We start from the raw sequence: 20392 nt of genomic DNA, 5'->3' as shown, positions 1-20392 counted from the left end.
CAAAAGAACGATCCATCTTTTTTTACATTATAGTATTCTGTTCTGTAATATGCGTTTTCGACTGTCTATAATTTTTAATCTACTAAGGCCTGTGATTCCAAGACTAGCTTCTTCAAAGAGAATATAATCAACAGTGCATTTTAAATATCTCTGCCCTAAAGCATTGACTCATCATTTCTTTTCAGGGCAATACCAAGATCCTTGCCTTCTTTCGGACTAGGCTGTTCTCAGACTAGGCTACTTGGCTGTTTTTTTTCCCACTCCTCTGATCTATTTTAGTATTTTCATGACATACTAATTTTTACTTATTTTTCCATTTATCCTCTCTCATCTATGTTTATTTCCCCTTGGTTTGTAGTGTTTGACTTGAAGTGCTTTGTTTTTTTATGTTACTGTTTTGTTAACAAGCTCCTCCCTTTTAAATTTGAAGATGTTTTTAAACCTCCATACTTTTCAGTTTTTGCCAATTAATTGATATTTCTAGGCTCACACTATTTTTCATCGTGCCACACTCATTTAACCTCTTAGAACACAATGTCATTGTACTGTTGTTTGACATGATAGAAATTAGTGTTTTTCTTTATTAACTTTTCATCAGAGAGATAGATAGGCGCATTGTCAGCTGGGATGGGATGAAGGGAGTTATCTAGCTAGCTTGCACATGCTGCTCTCATGCCTCTCCCCTTCCCACCACATTTCTTCACTCTTCTGCAACCCATATCATCCCCCAAACCCATTCCCCTAGCCTTTGCCCTTCATAGCAATGAGAAATTGGAAACGAAACCTTATACCTTGAAGGAGAGTTTGGGGTTTTGTGTGCAATAGTGTACAACCGCAAGGAATAGATTCTGTCTAAAACTTCTTAATGGCCTATATTTTATGCCTTTCAAGTAAAAAAGGACCTACTGCTAAAAAGAACTTCGAGGGAGGCATGACATTGGTGTCTCACTGTAGTTCTTTAAAAAAATCTGTATTTCTTTCATAGCCTGGATGGGTTTTGGGGAGAAGAGACCTTGTCTTATTCAACTTTGTATCTCTAGCAGCTAACATAGGGTCAGAATCAGTACCAGTAAATGTGGGGTAGAGTGGGGAGGTGTTTATAATCATGAATGTTACTATCTACCTCATACCAAGTTTTTAGGATTATCAAAAAAAATACTTTGAGATGCTCGTCCATTACATTTTTCTATTCTGGCTTCTTATTCAGTCTATTATGATTCCTTTGCACTTAACCTTTGTTTCTACTGCCTAAAATATCAGGGAATGACTTCAGGGACAAAGTTTATAAACACTTTTGTACTACTTAGCAACCAAAGTGATTGAGACTTGCACAGTTTGAAGTCAGGTCTGGGTTTGAATTCCAGCTTGTCACTTCCTAGTTAGTTACGTGACTGAAGTAATACTCCTGAACCTCTCCAGGCCTGTTTCCTCCTCTGTGAAATGAACAGTACGTACTTTGTTATTTTAAAGATTAAATGAGAATGTGTGGACTTAAAGTGCCTGACACATGTGGACATTAATTGATACTGATTTTGACTTCAGTTTCCAGGAATATGGATCTACGGGAGCAGCCCATGCTGATAGTGAATACGAGAGAAGAATGATGTCTGTATATAATCATGTCTTGGAGGAAGTGGAATCACTCAGTCGGAAATATACCCCTGTTTCTTATATGGCAAGTGGCACTTGTTTTATTGTTTCTATAATGTGGAAGTGGGTTTTTATCCATTTCTGACACTTACTAAAACTGTACGATTTCAACAAATTGACCTCTCTGAGCCTCTGTGCCTGTCTTGTAACAGGGTTAATATAGTACCGACCTCATAGCACTGTTAGGAAGATGATTCATGAAAGCACTTAGCACATCTGTAGCTGCTACATAGTCCCATTAACATGTCAAATCTGCTCTTCCAAAATGCAGATAAAACTCCTTTTTTCTTTTTTCACAAGTTAATTGAAGTTGCAGTTGTTCTCAATCCTAGCTACACATTAGAATCATTTTGGAAGCTTTTTTAAAAATACTTCAGTGTCCAGGCCCAACTTTAGACCAATTAACTCTGAATCTGTGCAGTTGAAGCCCAGGCATTAGTTTTTTAAAAGCTCCCAGCTGATGCTGTCATGCCACCAGGGTTGAGAACCACTGGCCAATTGAAACACAAAGAACAGGGCTTGTTATCTGATTGGCAGTAAATCAGTTCCTACCAGGTGATGCCATTGCTATCTTTCAGTATACTTGTCCACCTTTAGCCTGCTGATCTCTACTGTCATTGGCATGGTTGAGCCCTGGCTCCGTATTCAGCCTTCTCTCCTGACTTCCCAGTCAGAGGACAGACTGACACACTCTCACCCAGATTTTCTCCTCCCTGTCTGGCCATTCTCCAGTGTCTTAGTCAGCTCAGGCTCCTCTAACAAAATACCATAGACTGGTGGCTTAAACAGCAGACATTTGTTCCTCTTAGTTTAGGAGGCTGGCACATCCAGGATAAAGGTGCTAGCCAATTCCGTCCCTGCTGAGAGCCCTCTTGCTGGCTTGCAGACTGCTGCTGTCTCACTGTGTCCTCATGTGTTGAGAAAGAAACAGAGAGAGAGCTGTGGTCTCTTCTTACAAGGACACTGATCCCTTCATGGAGGGGGGGGGTCCATCCTCATGACCTCATCTAAGCCTAGTCACCTCCCAAAGGCCCCACCTCCAAATACCAACACATTGGACGTTACAGCTTCACCATATGAGTTTGGAGAAGACACATGCATTCAATCTGTAACACCCTGTCTTTGAACTTGACTCCTTGGAGAGTTATTTTTGGCCTGCCTACCCATTAGATGCTGGGATTCCCTGTAGTTGTCATCTAGTTCCCACTCTTCTCATACGATATTCATCATTTATCAAGTGATTTAGAAGAAATTGGCAAGATGATTCAAGAGTTAGATTTTAAGGACAAATTGGCAGGATGATTCAAGAGTTAGATTAGATTTTAACTATAAATACTTTCCTTGACATACAGCTTTTCTCATAAGATTGTCAGTACATATTTGCTGAATTGAATTGACACAAGTAGCTGTTTGACACCGAGATTGGTTACTAAGGGAGATTGTAAAGATTATCTTTGAAGTAAACACACATCTGTGTGTGGTGTTTGATTAAATTATTTTCTATTCCTTCTAAACTGTACCCTAAGAAATTAAGTAGATGCCAAATAGTAACTTGAGTTTGATGGAGTTGAATCCACTGAATATAATGGAAGGAAGGGGGAGTTTCTGCCTAGTGGGAAACACAGTACAGAGAAGAGAGTCCTAGGTTCACATTCTGCCTCTGCCACTCAGCAAGTCCGTGATTTTAGACAAAGTACTAACGCTTTTTTTCTATGATATGGAAAAAATATCTACCTCTTAGGGTTACTGTGAAGTTTAAATGAAATAATGCGTATTGCCTGGCACCTAAGAAGTGGTTAATGAATGTTAATTCCCTTTTCTTCTCCACATTGTATTTTATAGATTTGATACTTTCTGAACCCCACAGTCAGTTCCACAAGCATTTATTGGCTCCTTGGAATAGAAAAATGACAGAGACACAGGGTCTTCCCTTGTGTCTGTAGTCTAATAAGAAAGAAAGATTTCGTCAACAAACACAACGCAGTGTATGTGCAGTAACAGAGCTCTGCATGAGATAGACATGTAGCGCAAAAGAGAAAGTGATTTACCAGTATGTCAAAAGATAACCAAGATGGGGCGAGGGTGCAGTCAGAGAGAAGACGTCTTTGCATATGAGTTTTCCTGACAGGTAAGGAAGGGTAGGGCTTTCAGGCAGAGAATGGCATGTGTGAAAGCAGAGGCATGAAATAGCATGGTGTCTTCTGAGAACAGTTTGTATCACTGTAGTATAATGTTCAGGCTAGGGCCGGGAGAGGGAGGCAGAGGCCAGGTGACAAAAGGCTTTGAACACAGTATTAAGGAGTTTGGACTTTATCCTGTAGACACTGGATGCTTTTTAGGAATTTTTAATGGGTAGGGAAGATAAGTGGTTAACATTGTACATTACTGTTATGTGGGAGCAGAAAAGTAATGGTTTGGAGAGTGTGAAATTAAAGGAAAAGAGTAGTTACAAGGTTTTAGTAATTCAAGGTAAGGGCCTAGTTAATAGTAATGGCAGTAGGAATGAGAACAGATACATAAGAAAGATATTTAGGGATAATACAGTGGTTTTCAAATGTCTGTTGACGAACATTTCGGTTTACGAATGCTGTAGATTTTATGGATATATGGTATCATTAGATAGTAAAATTCATGTTAAATTTGCAGTTTTAGGGGTTGATTTTAAAGGTCTGGAATAGATTAATCCATTTTGCATTACTTTCTATGGGGAAACCGTGCCTCGGTTTTCATACGTTTCAGAACTCGAACGGTCTTCCGGAACGGATTTTGTTCGAAAACCAACGTACCACTGTATTTACAAGGCTTGATTTTTATTTATTTATTTATTTATTTATTTTTTATTATTATTATTTTTTAATGTGAGAGGATGGAGACGTGGCATCCAGGTTTCCAGCTTAGGTGACCAAGTACACAAGTGATTGATACTTTCCTGAGACAATATAGAGGAATGGGGGAAGAAGATAAAGGTTTCCTTTTTAAACGTGTGGCTGTCTTGTGGGCAATTGGGTAATAGGTCTGATGTGGGAAGGAGGAGATCAGCTGGAATGCGTGTAAAGTCATGGGCATAAAATTGCCTGTTAGGAGCATACAGAGTGAGAGGAGAAAGTGACTACGGAGAGCGTCAACATTTAAGGACCGAACAAAGGAAGAGACTCTTAGGAAAGAAGATGGAGAAGTGAGGCAGGGACCATTAAGTGCAGTTTCATGGAAAAAGAGCATTATCAGTTACCATAGAAATGTCAGAAAATGCAAAGCCTGGAAAGTATTGGATTTGGCAGTGAAGAGAGTGCTGATAGGTTAGCCCAGCTGGTTTGCTATCCTTGATAAGTGATTTCACATCTCCAGACTGTTACTGTAATAGATAGTAATCTGCTACTAACATACCTGGGGAACTGTGCCCCAGGGGCTAGTGGCCTCACAGGCAGCCTTGCTGTCCCTTGCTGGGGAACTACAGAATCTGCCTGCTTTTAAAAGGGAAAATGGTACCTTTTTGCCCAGGAACAGCCTGAGGTCACTTGGGTTCCTTAGTCCATCTTTAAAGATGTTTCTCATCCTTAAACACTATTGGGGCATCAAAGGTTCTACCACAAGTAGAATGTCCCTGCACACGCTTCCCAGATTCCTTGTTGCAGGTGGATGAACAGTGGTGCTGTTTTGTTTTAGCACTTAAGCCTGAAGTAATAGAACCAATGTCTTTAAATCTGTGCTGTGATTATCTCAAGTAATAGACCTGGCATTTGCATATATCGTGGAATCTGTTGGGCACAAAATGTTCAGTAGCCTGAAACAGTGAGCAGTGGATTCTGGCTTTCAGCCTTAATGCCCAACTTTCTAAAAATGTTTACAGCATAGGCAGCTAAGTGACACCCTACTGGGCATCAGGAGCTTAGGACAGACAGCATACTATACAATGGAGTGGTTTTCAACCTGTGCTGCTTTGGTGGGGGCAGGACGCTGAGAGGAGGGGCTAGTAGACTAAGCAGGAATGGTTTTGAGTCACCTAAAGGTTGAAGTGTTCTCATGGAGCTCTAACTTATTTTTCTATTTAGTTTGCAAATCACTGGTGAAATGGAACAAAAATCGCTAAACTAAGAGTCAGGCAACGTAGGTTCCAGTTTGCACTAGGTGATCTTTAAAATAGCCTTCATGCTTTCCTGGGTGTATACTTACCTCCATACTCATCAAGTTGTATACATTAAGTATGTACAGCTTTTTGTATGTCATTTGTACATTAATAAAGTAGTTTTAAATTAATTAATTAGCTAATTAATCAATCTTTGAACTCTTAAATTCTGGTTCTTTGCACTAAGTCTCAAAGGATTCACTACACTATTACTATTACGCTGCAGTAATGCTGGGATTTTCAAAACTCAGTTAAATTTGTGAAATAGATTTTAGAAATAAGGCACTTCATTCAAGTTTCAGAATGCCATCGAGTGGAACAATATCGTCATCCTTAACCTGAACTCCAGTAAGTTTCCACCATTGCTCACTCTCTGGGGACCCGTGATCATAGGGTCAGGGAGGCCACCTAGAGGAGACGTGTTAAAGAAATGCGGCCGCTCAAAGCAGAGGTTCCACATGGGATGTGGTGTCAGCCGTGGGATATGAGCATGCTGCTCCGGCTTCCTGACCACATACTCTGCGTACTTGTCCAGATGATAGTTACTCTGTGCTTTAGTATCATAATGTGTCTGATAGCTCTGAGCTCTATACAGATGCAAATATTGCATATCGCTCGGCCTTGAGCAATGTGGATTTTTCTCTCTTCTGTTACTTACTTCTTTATTGAACGTACTACTTCAAAATAAAATAAAATTATATTTGTATTCCTTAACATGAATGATTTGGCAAATGTACACTATATCTAGCTGTTAATGCCTCTTTCCTGGTTGGTGATATTGTTATTATTGACTTTGTAATAATCTATATGGGCGTTTGTAGTTTTAAAATTTCTTCCTGAAAGTACCATTTGTTGATAAATTTGGGAATTTATTTTCATTTGATTTATTTTCTTTCCCCCGACCAGCATACAGCATGTCTCTGCAATGCCATCATTGCTTTGCTGAAAGTTCCTCTTTCATTTCAGAGATACTTTTTCCAGAAACTGCAATCTACCAGCATTAAGGTAATATAGGAAGAATACTAAGGTTAATATAGAGTAAAAACCCAGTTATGTCTGCAGATTAAGTAGGATGTAGTTCTGCTTCAGGATCTTACCTTTGATTTTGATAAAACTAATGCCCTTTAGTTGTAAGCCTTTCCTCCCTTTACCAGCTGGTTTGGTGAAGGGGATGGGATACCTGTCAGTACCAAGTGCATTGAGACAGACATTTGGGTACCTGGAGCGCTGTCCCATGGCTCCGTACTCCAAGAATAAGTTGAGTGGTAGTCTGCAAGGATCTTGAGCTGAGCCCACCTCTGATCACCAGCTTCGAATGAATCAGATCTAGTAAACATCACCAGCCTACCTCCAAAGCATTTTTGTCTTTGAACAACAAGTTTTGAGGAGTTGGCCAATGAGTAGAGTTAGTATTTTAAAATATTTAAGCCACCCAAGATTCACAAGCAATTTTTGATTCAAAGAATGGAATTGTCGGAAAAGGGGGGAAATTGTCACTTCTGAGAGATTTCCTGGATTATCCCTGTCAGTAAACGTGTTCAGTGTAATTTTGCATCCATTCAAATGCTTTGGTTGCAGATAACAAAGTATACTATTTCAAAATGGCCTGAATAGTAAGGAAAATTGATTATCTAGGGAAGAAGTCCTAAGGTAGCAGGTTTCCCGAGTTGATTAGTTCAGTGGCTTAACATCATAACAAAGACCCAATTTGTTCCATATTTTTGTTTAGCAAGACTTGAGCTTTCTATAGTTGAAGTGTATTTGGGATTTTTAATATGTTTTTAAAGAAAAACTATACTAATGAGATTTAAAATGTCATTTGGTTCATTTGTAGAAACTGACTTTTATACCATGGTGACTTGTTTGTGTTTGTAATCCTAGAATTTTAAGTTCATTTGCATTTGAATTTAGTCAATTTAAACTTGCCCAAGACCAAAGAGACAGCAGCTGGACATGAAAGTTTACATAGTTGTATTTCCCTATTAGAATCGGTTCATTGTCAGAGAAATGCACCCCTCCCCCTGAAATTGGGAAAACAGTGCTTTCACTCGTCTAATCCTGTTACCCTCAAACAGAACTGGGGTTTGTAGGTGGAAAAACAAAAGAAAACGGGTATTTAAAAGGAGACATTAGGGGTAGGGAACCCTTGACTCCAAAGATAACATCTGTCTGGTTGTCTCAGCACAGTCAGATCGCGCGCGTGCGCGCACAAGAGAGAGAGAGATTTTAATGTATAACCAACGATTAGCACAGACATGTTTGTTGGAAGGAAGCTTGTTCTTGGTTGTTAGCGTTTATTTTAATGTTGGTATTCCAGCTCGCCCTGTCACCATCCCCGCGGAACCCTGCAGAGCCCATCGCCGTCCAGAATAACCAGCAGCTGGCGCTGAAGGTAGAGGGAGTGGTTCAGCACGGATCTAAACCAGGGCTCTTCCGCAAAATTCAGTCTGTCTGTCTGCATGTTTCTTCCATGCTACAGAGTAAATCTGGACAAGACTACAAGGTAATTTAGAAAAGAGGCAGCATTGTGATGCGAATTTTATCAACTCGTTATTGGAAGTTTCCCAGTGTTTTTCATGGTTAAATAGATTGCAGTTCTTTCCAAGGGATCAGATAGGCATGGGTTAAAAGCACATATTGGGGTTTGAGTGGCTGATAAACAATGCTTCTCTCTTCCCTGCCTGAACTAGTTGGTAGATCACACTGTGAGTGTTATTACTGTTACAGCCATGGGGAAAGCTAGCGCTAGCAAGCACTTCCTAGCCTTGTACCTCTGAACTGAATTTTCCCACCCAGCCTCAGCCAGTCCATACAAGGGCCTGCCCGTAACACTGATGGCAGAGAGGAACAGCCTGAAGCCCAGAGAAGAAGGGAAAGAGAAGGTACCTAGCTCCCCATGCCCAGTGCCCACCCTTAACAGTCAGTAGGCTTCACCTCCTCTCCTGGACACCAGTACTGCTCATCTAATAAAAGGTCCCTCCACATGGAGGGGAGCAGGAGGAGTGGAGAAGAAGCGTCTCCCTTGCCCCCGCCCCCAAAACAACACATCTATTTATTTTTCTCTATTTTAAGTAAATTTTAGCATTTTCAAAAAAAAGTAGCATTGACATACCCTACAGATAACCCTATAGGTATGAATAACCCTAGGAATTTACTGCTTTGTGAAATCATGAGATAAGTTAACCAAACTCGTGTGTACTTTGTTAGCCAAAGCTAAGGTTCTGAATCTGTGCCCATGGAAATAACCAGTCTTCCAAATGTAGAATGTTTCTCCCTTAGACACATCTCTTTCCAGTTTCTTGGTGGTTTATTCTCAGTAAGTGAAGGAAGGGGTCCAACACACAGTTGTATGAACAGACTTGTTCAACTGCCCAAATTGGCTATGCCCCGGTTTATTGTGGGCATCGCTGAGGTTCATAGCAAGGAAAGGAGTATCAGTAAAGATATAAAAAGAGTGCATTTTCTCTTTGGTGGTTTTAGGCCAAAAAGCCAAGGGAAGGCCTGGTTTGAGCCATCATTACTTTCTTTACTTTGGTAACTTACCCTCTCTAGCGCTCTGCCCACTCTGATAAGGCTCAGCCCTCATTCTCTTCCTCTTTTGACTTTCTTGACACAAAGCATGGTGCCTTCTGTAGCCACTCAGTAAATATTTGGTGACTGATGGAAAAAAAAAATCACTTACTGTTTTTAGAATACAGCTGTTATGTTTGCATGATCTCTGTTGTCAGAGGATCATAATGAGAATTTACATAGTTGAGTTGTCCCTGTCTGCAGCTCTCTCCTCTCTTGGAGTTTAAAAGAACAGTAACCATGATTCTCTTTGTTCCTTGCATATAATGACTCCTATTAAGAAAAAAACATTCAAACTGAGAGTACTGGTCTGCTTGCTGACTCACCTCTTGAGAGGCATTGAGTAAAGTCAGGAAATTCTCATTATTTAGAGAATTAACTTAGGTCCAGAGTCTCCAGCTGGACCTAAGTTTAAACTGACATAAGGCAGATTAACAGAAGAGCATACAAGTGTTATTAAAATCTTACATGGGCTCAGGGCAGTAAATTATGGGGAAGTGATGAGGAGATCTGTTGGGGCAGTGGGTGGGACTAGTGGAAGGAAAGTGTTATTTTAGTAGGTTGGTGTGTACAGGTCATTTCAGCATTGATTCCCAGTCTCTGGGGATAGGATGTTCTTCTCTTCCTGGTATAGGAAGCTACCTTTCTCAGGTGAAATTTTATGACCTGTTTTAGAGTAAAAAGAGGCAGGTCAGAGAGCCCTTCCTGCATCTGTTGTTTCTTAAGTGCCTTTAGCTCAAAATAATCAGTATGCCAAAGCAGCATGTTTTGGGATGGCATGTCCTCAACTCCTTTACTGGGAAGAAAGGCCAGCATATGAAGGGGTTGAGAAAGGCTCTGGGAGTTCGTTCTGTTCTAGGATAGTGACGAGGCAGTATCACTTCATAACGAAGGGTGTAGGCTATGGAGTTAGCCTGCCTAGGTTCAGATGCCAGCTCCACCACTCAGCTGTGTAACCTTGAAGAAATTACTTAACCTGTTTGCTACCTCATCTATAAAGCAAGGATAATAATGGTACCTGCCTGTTGGTTGTGTGCATGTATTATGAGTATATAAGCACTTAGGCAGGGCCTAGCTCATTCATAGTAAGCACTCAGTAAATGTTAGCTGTTGTTATTTAACAATTCTTTTATTCCAGATACCCATTGACAACATCACCAATGAGATGGAGCAAAGGGTTGAGCCTCATAATGATTACTTTAGTACTCAGTTTCTGTTGAACTTTGCTATCCTTGGAACACACAACATTACGGTGGAATCTTCAGTGAAAGACGCCAATGGTATCGTATGGAAGACTGGTCCCAGAACTACCATATTTGTCAAATCCCTGGAAGACCCGTATTCCCAGCAAATTCGCCTACAGCAGCAGCAAGCCCAGCAACCATTACAACAGCAGCAACAAAGAAACGCCTACACGCGATTTTAGCCACGTGATGAATGCATTACAAACTTTACAGGGGTTGATCAAATTGTCAGAAATAATTTGCTTTTTTCATATGATTAAGATACGAAAGTTATAATGTGGAGTCCATTTGCTCATTGGTTTCTGCAATGGGATATTCTGAAAAATGATTTTTTTCCTTAAAAACTTAATTTAAGAAATAATTGGGTTCCTAACCAGGAAGATTTTTTTTCCTTGTTTCTTTACCCGAGTCCTTTATCTCGTATTTAACGTTTTCTTTCTTTTATTGTTTTTACTGTTGCTGAGCCTTTTCTTTTTTCAAGAAAAGTCACATATTGGGATCACTGAATTAGTGAATTTGACTGTTTCTACCCAAATGTATCATTTACTGCTGACACAGACCTCTAATTCTGAGCTAGTCCTTGGAAAGTTCTGACCAGCAGGTTCAGGGTTCACTGGTTTAATAGGAACTGAGCCCTTATACAGATGAACGTGGAAGTGTCCCCAGAAATAGCCATCTTCTGGATTGAGAGCAGGCAGTTTGACAGAATTGAAACATCCTGGTGTATTATTTCAACCACTTACCTATCTTTTCTGTGCTAAAGCAATCCTAATTTATTGTTTTAGTATTTAATTGACCCAAAGAGCAGCTAACAATTACATAGCAAGATTGGGATTAATAGTTTTGTTTTTCTAATATGTGTGTGATTGTGTAGACATTGTACATTGTTTCAAAGGGTGAAAAAAGTCACTCACATTTAATATCTTAATGTTTTAAGGTAGGAGGGAAGCTCTTTTCCTTTGATTGTTTTAATTTCTTGGTAAGTTCTGTAATGCTGGACTTGGTTAGAAAGAACAGTTTCTTTATAACACAACCTCAGTTAGTTGGGATGCTCAGGGAAAAGAAGTTTTCTGGTTAGCCAGGAAACCCCTTTTTTTTCAATACTGGTTGAAAACCATTATAAAATCTAATAATAATATACTTTCTTAACACAGTACACTAAATACCGTGTTTTTCCAAAAATCAGACCTAGCCAGACCATCAGCTCTAATGCATCTTTTGGAGCAAAAATTAATATAAAACTGGGTCTCACTTAATATAAGACCCGGTCTTACTTTAATATAAGACCCGGTCTTATATTAATATTTGCTCCAAAAGACGCATTAGAACTCAATGGGGAAAAGCTAAAACCATTCCCCTTGAGATCAGGAACAAGGCAAGGTTGCCCACTTCCTCCAGTTCTATTCAACATAGTGCCGGAAGTTCTAGCCACAGCAATCAGACAAGAAAAGGAAATAAAAGGCATCCAAATTGATAAGGAGGAAGTAAAATTGTCATTATATGCAGATGACATGATACTATATAGAGACTCCACCAAGAAATTATTAGATCTGATAAATGAATTTAGTAAAGTAGCAGGATACAAAATTAATGTTTGGAAATCAGTTGCATTTGTATATACCAATAATAAAACATCAGAAGGAGAAATTAAGAAAACAATGCCATTTACAATTGCTTCAAAGACTATAAAATACCTGGGAATAAATTTAACCAAAGAAGTAAAAGATCTGTACTCAGAAAATTATAAGACACTGAAGAAAGAAATGAAAGAAGATACAAATAGATGTAAACACATACCATGTTCATGGATAGGAAGAATTAATATAATTAAAATGTCCATACTGCCTAAGGCAATATACATATTCAATGCAATTCCTAGCAAACTGCCAAGGACGTTTTTTACAGAAATAGAACATATAATCCTAAAATTTGTATGGAACCATAGAAGACCTCGGATAGCCTCGGCAATCTTGAGAAATAACAAAATGGGAGGTATAACGATACCTGACATCAAATTATACTACAAGGCTACAGTAATCAGAACAGCATGGTACTGGCATAAAAACAGACACATAGATCGATGGAACAGAATAGAGAGCCAAGAAATAAATCCATGCCTATGTGGTCATTTAATCTACGACAAGGGAAGCAAGAATTTACGGTGGGGTAAAGACAGTCTATTCAATAAATGGTGCTGGGAAACCTGGACAGACACATGCAAAAAAAAATGAAGCTGGACCACCTCCTTACACCATATACAAAAATAAATTCAAAATGGCTTAGAGACGTAAATGTAAGGTCAGAAACCATAGAATTCCTAGAAGAAAATACAGGAAGAAACTTCACAGACATTACCCGGAGAAAGATTTTTACTGATATATCCTCTTGGGCGAGGGAAGTAAGAGAAAAAAATAAATGTGGGATTGTATCAAACTAAAAAGTTTTTCTCACAAAAAGGAAACCATCAATAAAACCAGAAGGGATCCTACTGAATGGGAAAAGATATTTGCCAATGATATGTCTGGCAAATATCTTTGGGGGTTAATATCCCAAATTTATAAAAAAACTCAACTCCAAAAAACCAACCCAATTAAAAAATGGGCACAAGACATGAAGAGACATTTTTCTAAAAATGACATACAGATGGCAAACAGACATATGAAAAATGTTCAATCTCACTAACCATCAGATAAATGCAAATAAAAACCACAATGAGATACTACCTCACCCCAGTCAAAATGACTACCATCAATAAATCAAATAACAAGTGCTGGCACGGATGTGGAGAAAAGGGATCTCTCGTGCACTGTTGGTGAGATTGCAGATTGATGCAACCACTATGGAAAACAATATGGAGGTATCCCAAAAATCTGAAAATGCAACTACCTTATGATCCAGCAATTCTACTCCTAGGTATCTATCTGGAGAAATCCAAAACTCTAATTCAAAAAAATTTATGCACTCCTATGTTTATTGCAGCACTATACACAATAGCCAAGACATGGAAACAACCGAAATGCCCATCGGTAGACGACTGGATTAAGAAACTGTGGTCCATTTATACAATGGAGTATTACGCAGCTATAAAGAACAAAGAAATCTTACCATTTGCAACAACATGGATGGACCTAGAGAACATTATGTTATGTGAAATAAGTCAGACAGAGAAAGACAAGTACCATATGATCTCACTTATATGTGGAATCTAAAGAAAAGAATAAATGAATGAACTAATCAGAAACAGTTTTAAGACATAAAGGAAATACAGGGTTGCTCGAAAAACAGGGTTGCTTGGTGGGGACAAGGAGGAAGGTGGGGGGATTAGAAAACAGTCAGTAACCACAAGATTGCCATGGGGTTACAAAAGTTAATTTGGGGGATGTGATCAATAATGTTATAAAGATTTTGTAGGGTATCCGATGGACACTTGTCTCGTTACGGAGACCACCTCAGGGAAGATGTAGATGTCTGATCACAGCACTGTACATCTGAAGCTGAACAATAATGAATATCAACTACAACTTTATATATATATATATATATATATATATATATGTATGTATGTACATACGTATGTATATAGTTACAAGAAGTGGAGTACAGCATTAGGAATAGAGACAGTGGAAATGTAATGGCTCTGTGCGATGTCAGATGAATAGTGGTTGAGGGGAGGGGTGTTCACACAGTGTGAGGGATATAAATGATAAATGTCTATTTAAAATAAAAATAAATTAATTTTAAAAAGCGTTAAAAAAAAGACGCATTAGAGCTGATGATCCAGCTAAGTCTTATTTTCGGGGAAACACGGTATGATTTAACTGTTCTTTCTTGATTTGTGATCAGTCAGTGCTTCGGGTTCATGGTTTCTAAACATCAAGGATCACAGGATTGCAGATATTAACATGGGTTCTTGGGCTGGAAGCAACTCCTAACGTGAAGCAGGCACATTCCTTGGAAGTTTCCTTTTTAAATAAATCGCTCAATTTTGTTGCATGTGTTTTGCCTTTTTCTCTTTAAAGTTGACATTGGCTCAGAGGAATGGTAGACTTCAAAGAAAAAGAATGATACATATTTTTTTCTTATCACATGGCCTCTAGGTGAGAAGTTATTGATAACTCAGGTCCCCCTAAGATCACTTGGCTTTGTGGGCTATTGTCCCAATACAACACCTTTCACTGCCAATAGCCAGATCGTTGGCTACTGTGATGACATCCCTTTAGATGTAGCCCGCTGTACTCAATGCATGATGTCACAGCGTCCGGGAACAAGCTTTAGGAAGAATTGCCAGAGTGGTATGGAGGACCTGTGCAGAGCCCATGACCTTTTACCGGGTGTGGAGAGAGCTGAATCAGAAAGAAAGGGTTCCACTTTGGGCTCTGATGAATTAGCTCTGTGACCTGGGGCAAGTCACTTCATTTCTGTAGACTTTAGTTTCCTGGTCTATAAAATGACTGAATTAGACTGGCTGGCTTGCCTCCAGGCTAGAGTTTTGTTATCAGATTATTGACTGAAAGCCTAAAGAAAAAAATAAATAAGGTGCTTAAACTGGGAAAAACCTTCTTCCTCCCCTCCGCCCATTAAATGGCTGTTTTCAGAAGGGAATTTTACAATGTTGATTTCAGATTTCTGGTACTGTTTCAAGGCAGAATTTTCTAGAAAAGAAGCAAATCTTGCAAGTCACCAATTCCCCCAATTCCCTTTGAGGCCTTCCAAAATTTTATGTCCTGAAAAGATAGGTTTTTGATAGCTCTATTACAAACTGATTTGGTGTACTGTAGGGCCCATGGCATAAACTTGGAATTATTAAAATAACATCCAAATAGTTCTGAGTATAAAAAGAACTTTGCGAAGCAAAAAAGGCTATTTTATTTCAGTATGTGCATTAGACCCAGGATTGGGATGCTGTCTCGTTTTATGTTTGGTATAATATCTACTGCATTTTTGGCATCAACTGTGAAACCATTATTTGCGATGCAGGGAAACTTTATAATTTCAACACAATAACAAATGAATGAAAAGAAAAAGAAATACTCAGGAATTATGCAGAAAAGAAAAATACACGTACTGGTTATGAAGTGAGTGCATTTCCTGAATTTAGAAATACAGATAATAAGGGCCACTGGCTGATTCTAGGAAGACAAGTAATTTTTCTCCGTGTTCAGTGACTTTGCAGTATAACTTGATGGCTAAGGCTCTGGTCCTGTCCTGGTTCAAATCCTCACTATCTAACTTTGTGACCTTGAACAATCTTTCTATGCCTCAGTTTCCTTATTCCTCAAATTGGGAAGCATAATAGTGCTTCGTGCTGTAGGTGTGAGGATTGAGTTAATACAGAATTAATGTATGTAAAGCATTTAGAACATGGCTAGCACATAGTAAGTAGACATATAAGTGTTTGCTAGTATTATCTTACTGTGTTAGATCAGTTCTTAATCTTAGCATTTTATTTATTCAAAATAAAAGTTACCTTTTCTCTGCTACTAAACACATTTAAGCTATCTTCCTTCATATTTAATTTGGGTACATTGAGTAATAACAAAATAACTTATGTTGACCTAAACAAAATGGAATTTCTGTTTACTACAGCACTGTGAATACTATTTAATTAAAATATTTAAAGACATACATACAAAGAAAATTATGAAAATACTTTCTAAAGCTACTGTTTGCCATCACGGGTAATAGCAGTAGCATATTGACTATTTAGAAATTAAAGTACTATTACATTGCAGTTCAAGAGATTTTGTGGTATGACCTTTCTAGCTCAAAACAACCAAGGTGTGTAATTTGCAACTGGAGGCTGTATGTCACTTTTTACATTAAGATACAATTCAAAGAAGAACAAGGGATCCCAGACATGTCGGTTTAAGTTCTATTTATAAGACTCACTTTTCATGGGTCCTTGAATAGGACCCTTGATCTTTCTGTACCAGTATCTGCTGGCACTACTGAGAATAAGATGACCCTGCCACCTGGTATGTCGTCCAATAGAACTTGCTGTGGTAATGGACATTTTCTAAGTCTGTGCTATCCAATAGAGCCACTAATCACATTCAGCTATCTAAAATACCAGAGGTGCCCAAAAAAGGTATACAACTGGACCCTTTGGTCAGCGTTGCTCAAGCAGTAGTTCGCCATAATCAGAAGTGTCTGGACGCTGATGGTAACCACTTTGAGCACCTCTTGTAATTGCAGGAGTCAAACGTGACTTGTGTTCATCTTTTGTTACCGGTACATATTGAGTATTACAATTGTAATACAGTTTTCCTTTCTTAAAATGTGTATACATTTTTTGGCACCCTTTGTATGGCTAGTGTGACTGAATATTATTAATTCTGTTAAATTTAAATAGACTCATGTGGCAGCTACCTGTAGAATTGGACAGTGCAAGAGTGAGAAGTGAAGAAATGAGATTCACTATTACCTTAGGACCTAGACAACTCTTGTAAGAGGTCTACGTTGGAATTCTTTGATGCACCAAAGATTTCACATGGAAGAGTATAAATAACAAGGTGTTTGACGTTTGTATGTTTGCTTTGCATCTGGTGATACACTACTGTGTTGGTCAACCAAACACCCCGCCCTGTTCTTTCTATAGTGCACCCTTGGATTTAGCCTTTACCAGTCAACAAATATGAAAAGTATGATGGGATGTGTTGAGAAGTCCCAAAGTCTGGTGAATTGGCTTAGATTTCCTACCAACAGCACTGTAGGAGGTGATGGTCTTCCTTTCCATTTCTTGCCCAAGAACACAAAGACCTTTTATCATGGCTGAGTATTTCATTGACTTGGCTAGATCTAGTCCATTATCCTTTGGTATGCAGTCTAAAGTGCTCATCCTAGGAGCAATTTAATTTTTAATTGTAATTGGTTATTTAAACAGAGTGAGTCATGTTTTTTTCTTAAATGACACACCAAGACCTGGAGCCATGGATTCCCACATTCTAATGGAAGAACGTTAAATGTTCTAAATTGACTTTTTTCAAACCTACTACAGTTACAAAACATTTTTCAGTCTGTACCTTTTCCCTTATCCTTCTGCTTATTTGCAGCTCTCTTCCAGAGCAATTCTTTCTTGCACAGTCAAGTTGGTTGTTCAATAATTGTCCTCTTTGCTTATTATTTAGGTCTGGTAAAGATTGAAACTTGGTGAAATGAGTTTGGGAATTGTCTTCCTTACGGATCATGTCTACAGGTGTAGTTTTTGTTTAGTGATACCCTAGCTGGCCAGCAAACTAAAAACCATTTTTGTTTCCAGATAATCTTTTTAAGCAAAATTGTAATGGTGAGATAATATCAAATGAATTGTAACAATCGGGAAAATGAACATCTACCCAATATCCTCAAAAGTCAGAATGAGTTAAAGAAAATCAGATTGTATGCCGTAAAGAAATATTCTCTAGTCGACCTTTAGGTTTTTTTGGGGGGTTTTTATTTGTGGATTTTGATGAGTTTAATTGTGGCTATGAATGAAAACTGTTTAAAATAGAGGAGTAGGACAAATAAAATAGAACTGAGTTAGACTGAAGAATTAGGGGAGATGTTAATGTCAAGTTCTCCTGTTTCCCAGCACCTTGGAAGGTGAAAGGCTGTGCTGCCTCAACAGTTCCGTCCTGCCAATGGAAACAGGAGATAATGATGCTTTTTGTTTATGTGTCATCTCGCCCTGAGGAGATGAGCAAAGTGACAGCAAATTGTTAACACTGGTATCCCCCACCTTTCCCTTCCCCACCCCCACCCACCAACAGGCCGAAAGCAGGTGTCAGGAGGGTCATTGCTGAAGTACCCCCCACATGACACAAGTAGGTGAAAAGCCTACCATAGAACTACAAGTGGATGGAGGTCCTTTTCTGGTGTGAGCCCACACCGAGCTGGTTCCTGAGCTGGGAATGGGACATGCAAAAGGAAACTGACAGGTAGAGCCCTCATTTGACAGAAAAAGACCTCTGTTTTCAGAGAATGTGGAGAGGGCTTTATAAAAGCTGTTGACAGAGCACAAACCATGCCATGTCAAATTCTAATAGTACTTCCCCTTGTATGTAGCTCTTAGGTAATAGGAAAACCGGCCATTCGACACTTTCTCCTTTGGCAGCACTCGGAATGCAAGTGTCCCTGCTGCTCAGAGAGCCTCTTCTTGACATAATCAGAGACAGTTGGGTACCTACTACTTGGAAGCCAGAGAGGAACAGAAGAACCTTTGGAAAAAAGGTACACCCTTGAAGTGTAAAGTCAATATTTAGCCTCAAGGAGATAGGAGCTTACACTCAAAAAGAAGTAAATATTGTCTCGTGTTGCAAAACTGCTGCTTGTGGCCAGGCTGTTGGATGACATGAACCTGGCATGAGGGAGAAATGACTGCAAACATGGAGTCACTCGAGCCACATCAGAGCTCAAAAGCACATTAGCCCTGTCCGGGAGTGAGCGCCTCTGGAACCTGCTTGAGGGCCCTTGACACAGAAGAGCCACTGCCTCCCGCTGGCCCCTCCCTCACATGGCTGACCAGGAGTAGCTGATGGAAAGCGTTTTCCCTTCATCCTGGCACTGAAGGTAACTCAGATGAGATCACAGGGCATTGGAGCTCAGTCAGCAGCATTTGTCTGAGCAGGCATTTCCCAGATCTATGCCAAAGGCCCAGCCAAAAGGACACAATTTTGAAAACAGGTGACCTTTTATGTATTTACCAGATGTTTATTGGACATGTACAGGGTACCAGAAACTGCGAATACAGTGACAGACAAGCTCCTTGGGGTCATGGCTCCTTGTTTTTGTACAGACCATGGGAGAAACCCACCCTGGCCTTGAGGCTGGGCAGGCCTGAGCTTCCTCGGTGCTTGATCCATGAGAGGGGAAAGGAGTGAGTTTGGGTAGAACTACCCAGGTCAGAGTCACTGCCGTTTCCTGGGTGGCCCTTTGGAAAAAAGTGTCTGCCCCTTTGATATCTAACCACCTTCGCAGTTCACTGAGTCTTTCCTTATATCCAACCTAAGCCCTCATGGCGATCTTAACCTGCTGCTTCAGTTCTGTTTAAGGGAGATGGCCAACTCCCTGCAAACTTGGTTGCAGGGAAGTAGCTCTAATCAGAAGAAGACAGTCTCTCCTGACCCCAGCTGTGCCACGTTGAAAAACCCATCTGTCCCTTCAGACGGGACAGAAACACCCTCGCCCTGATGCCTCCCACCAGACATGACACTCTGTACTGTCCCTCTGTGTCCAGTGTCAAATCCAGCCTTGTGTTGAGTCCATTTCCCACCCCTCAGGCTTGGCATAAATGTGGACAAATGGTGGCTAAAGGTACCATGTCCTGTTACTGGGAACAAGCAGCTCCACCTCCCCATGTTTCACATCAGCCCTCTGGCTGTTCTCTGAGCCTTGGTTTCCTCTCATATCTCTGTAAGCCGTGGCTGCTTCATCTGTGAAGTGGGGCTCATGACTGCCCTGTTGCGCAGATTCAATGTACTAATGCACAAAGCCTGCCGCGGCGGGGGCCCACCAAATGTGGGTTGCCTTCTGCCTCGAGCTGCTAGCATGGCCTGGTGGCCCCCAGAACAGTGGGGGATGAAACGTCAGCCTCTTAAACGCTTTTGCTGCAGATGATCTCTTCCTTAAGAGAGGGTGATGTTTCAGGTCATTTGAAGACCTTAAGGAACTAAACTTTCTTAGAATCAAGAGGAATTTGTTTTTTCTCTTGGAAGGAGGGCATTTACATCTATCCAGCTTCCCTGTCAGCACAAGCCTTGAGCCCTGGGGGGCAGGGTAAAAAGGAGAAGTGTCACCAGCACAACAAGCCAACCCAGGCTTCTCTGTC

The 20392-nt window shown here is 39.9% G+C and overlaps 1 protein-coding gene across 2 annotated transcripts in view; it reads left to right on the top strand.

Annotated features, from left to right (window-relative positions):
• INTS7 (integrator complex subunit 7) overlaps positions 1-13794 on the top strand; it is a 54737-nt gene extending 40943 nt beyond the window's left edge. The window contains exons 17-20 of one of the 2 annotated variants that reach the window (XM_081024815.1): positions 1543-1675; positions 6680-6778; positions 8091-8276; positions 10482-13794. In XM_081024815.1, the coding sequence (XP_080880941.1) occupies positions 1543-1675; positions 6680-6778; positions 8091-8276; positions 10482-10769 (706 nt within the window). In that variant the 3' untranslated portion in view covers positions 10770-13794. The remainder of the gene's footprint in view (positions 1-1542; positions 1676-6679; positions 6779-8090; positions 8277-10481) is intronic. The other variant, XM_081024816.1, reaches the window with a different exon arrangement.
• The last annotated feature ends 6598 nt before the right edge of the window (positions 13795-20392 follow it).

This window comes from Rhinolophus hipposideros (assembly GCF_964194185.1).
Source record: "Rhinolophus hipposideros genome assembly, chromosome: 19".
Lineage (NCBI taxonomy): Eukaryota > Metazoa > Chordata > Mammalia > Chiroptera > Rhinolophidae > Rhinolophus > Rhinolophus hipposideros.
Note: the sequence above shows the minus strand (reverse complement) of the source record. Positions and strands in the feature narration are given on the sequence as shown.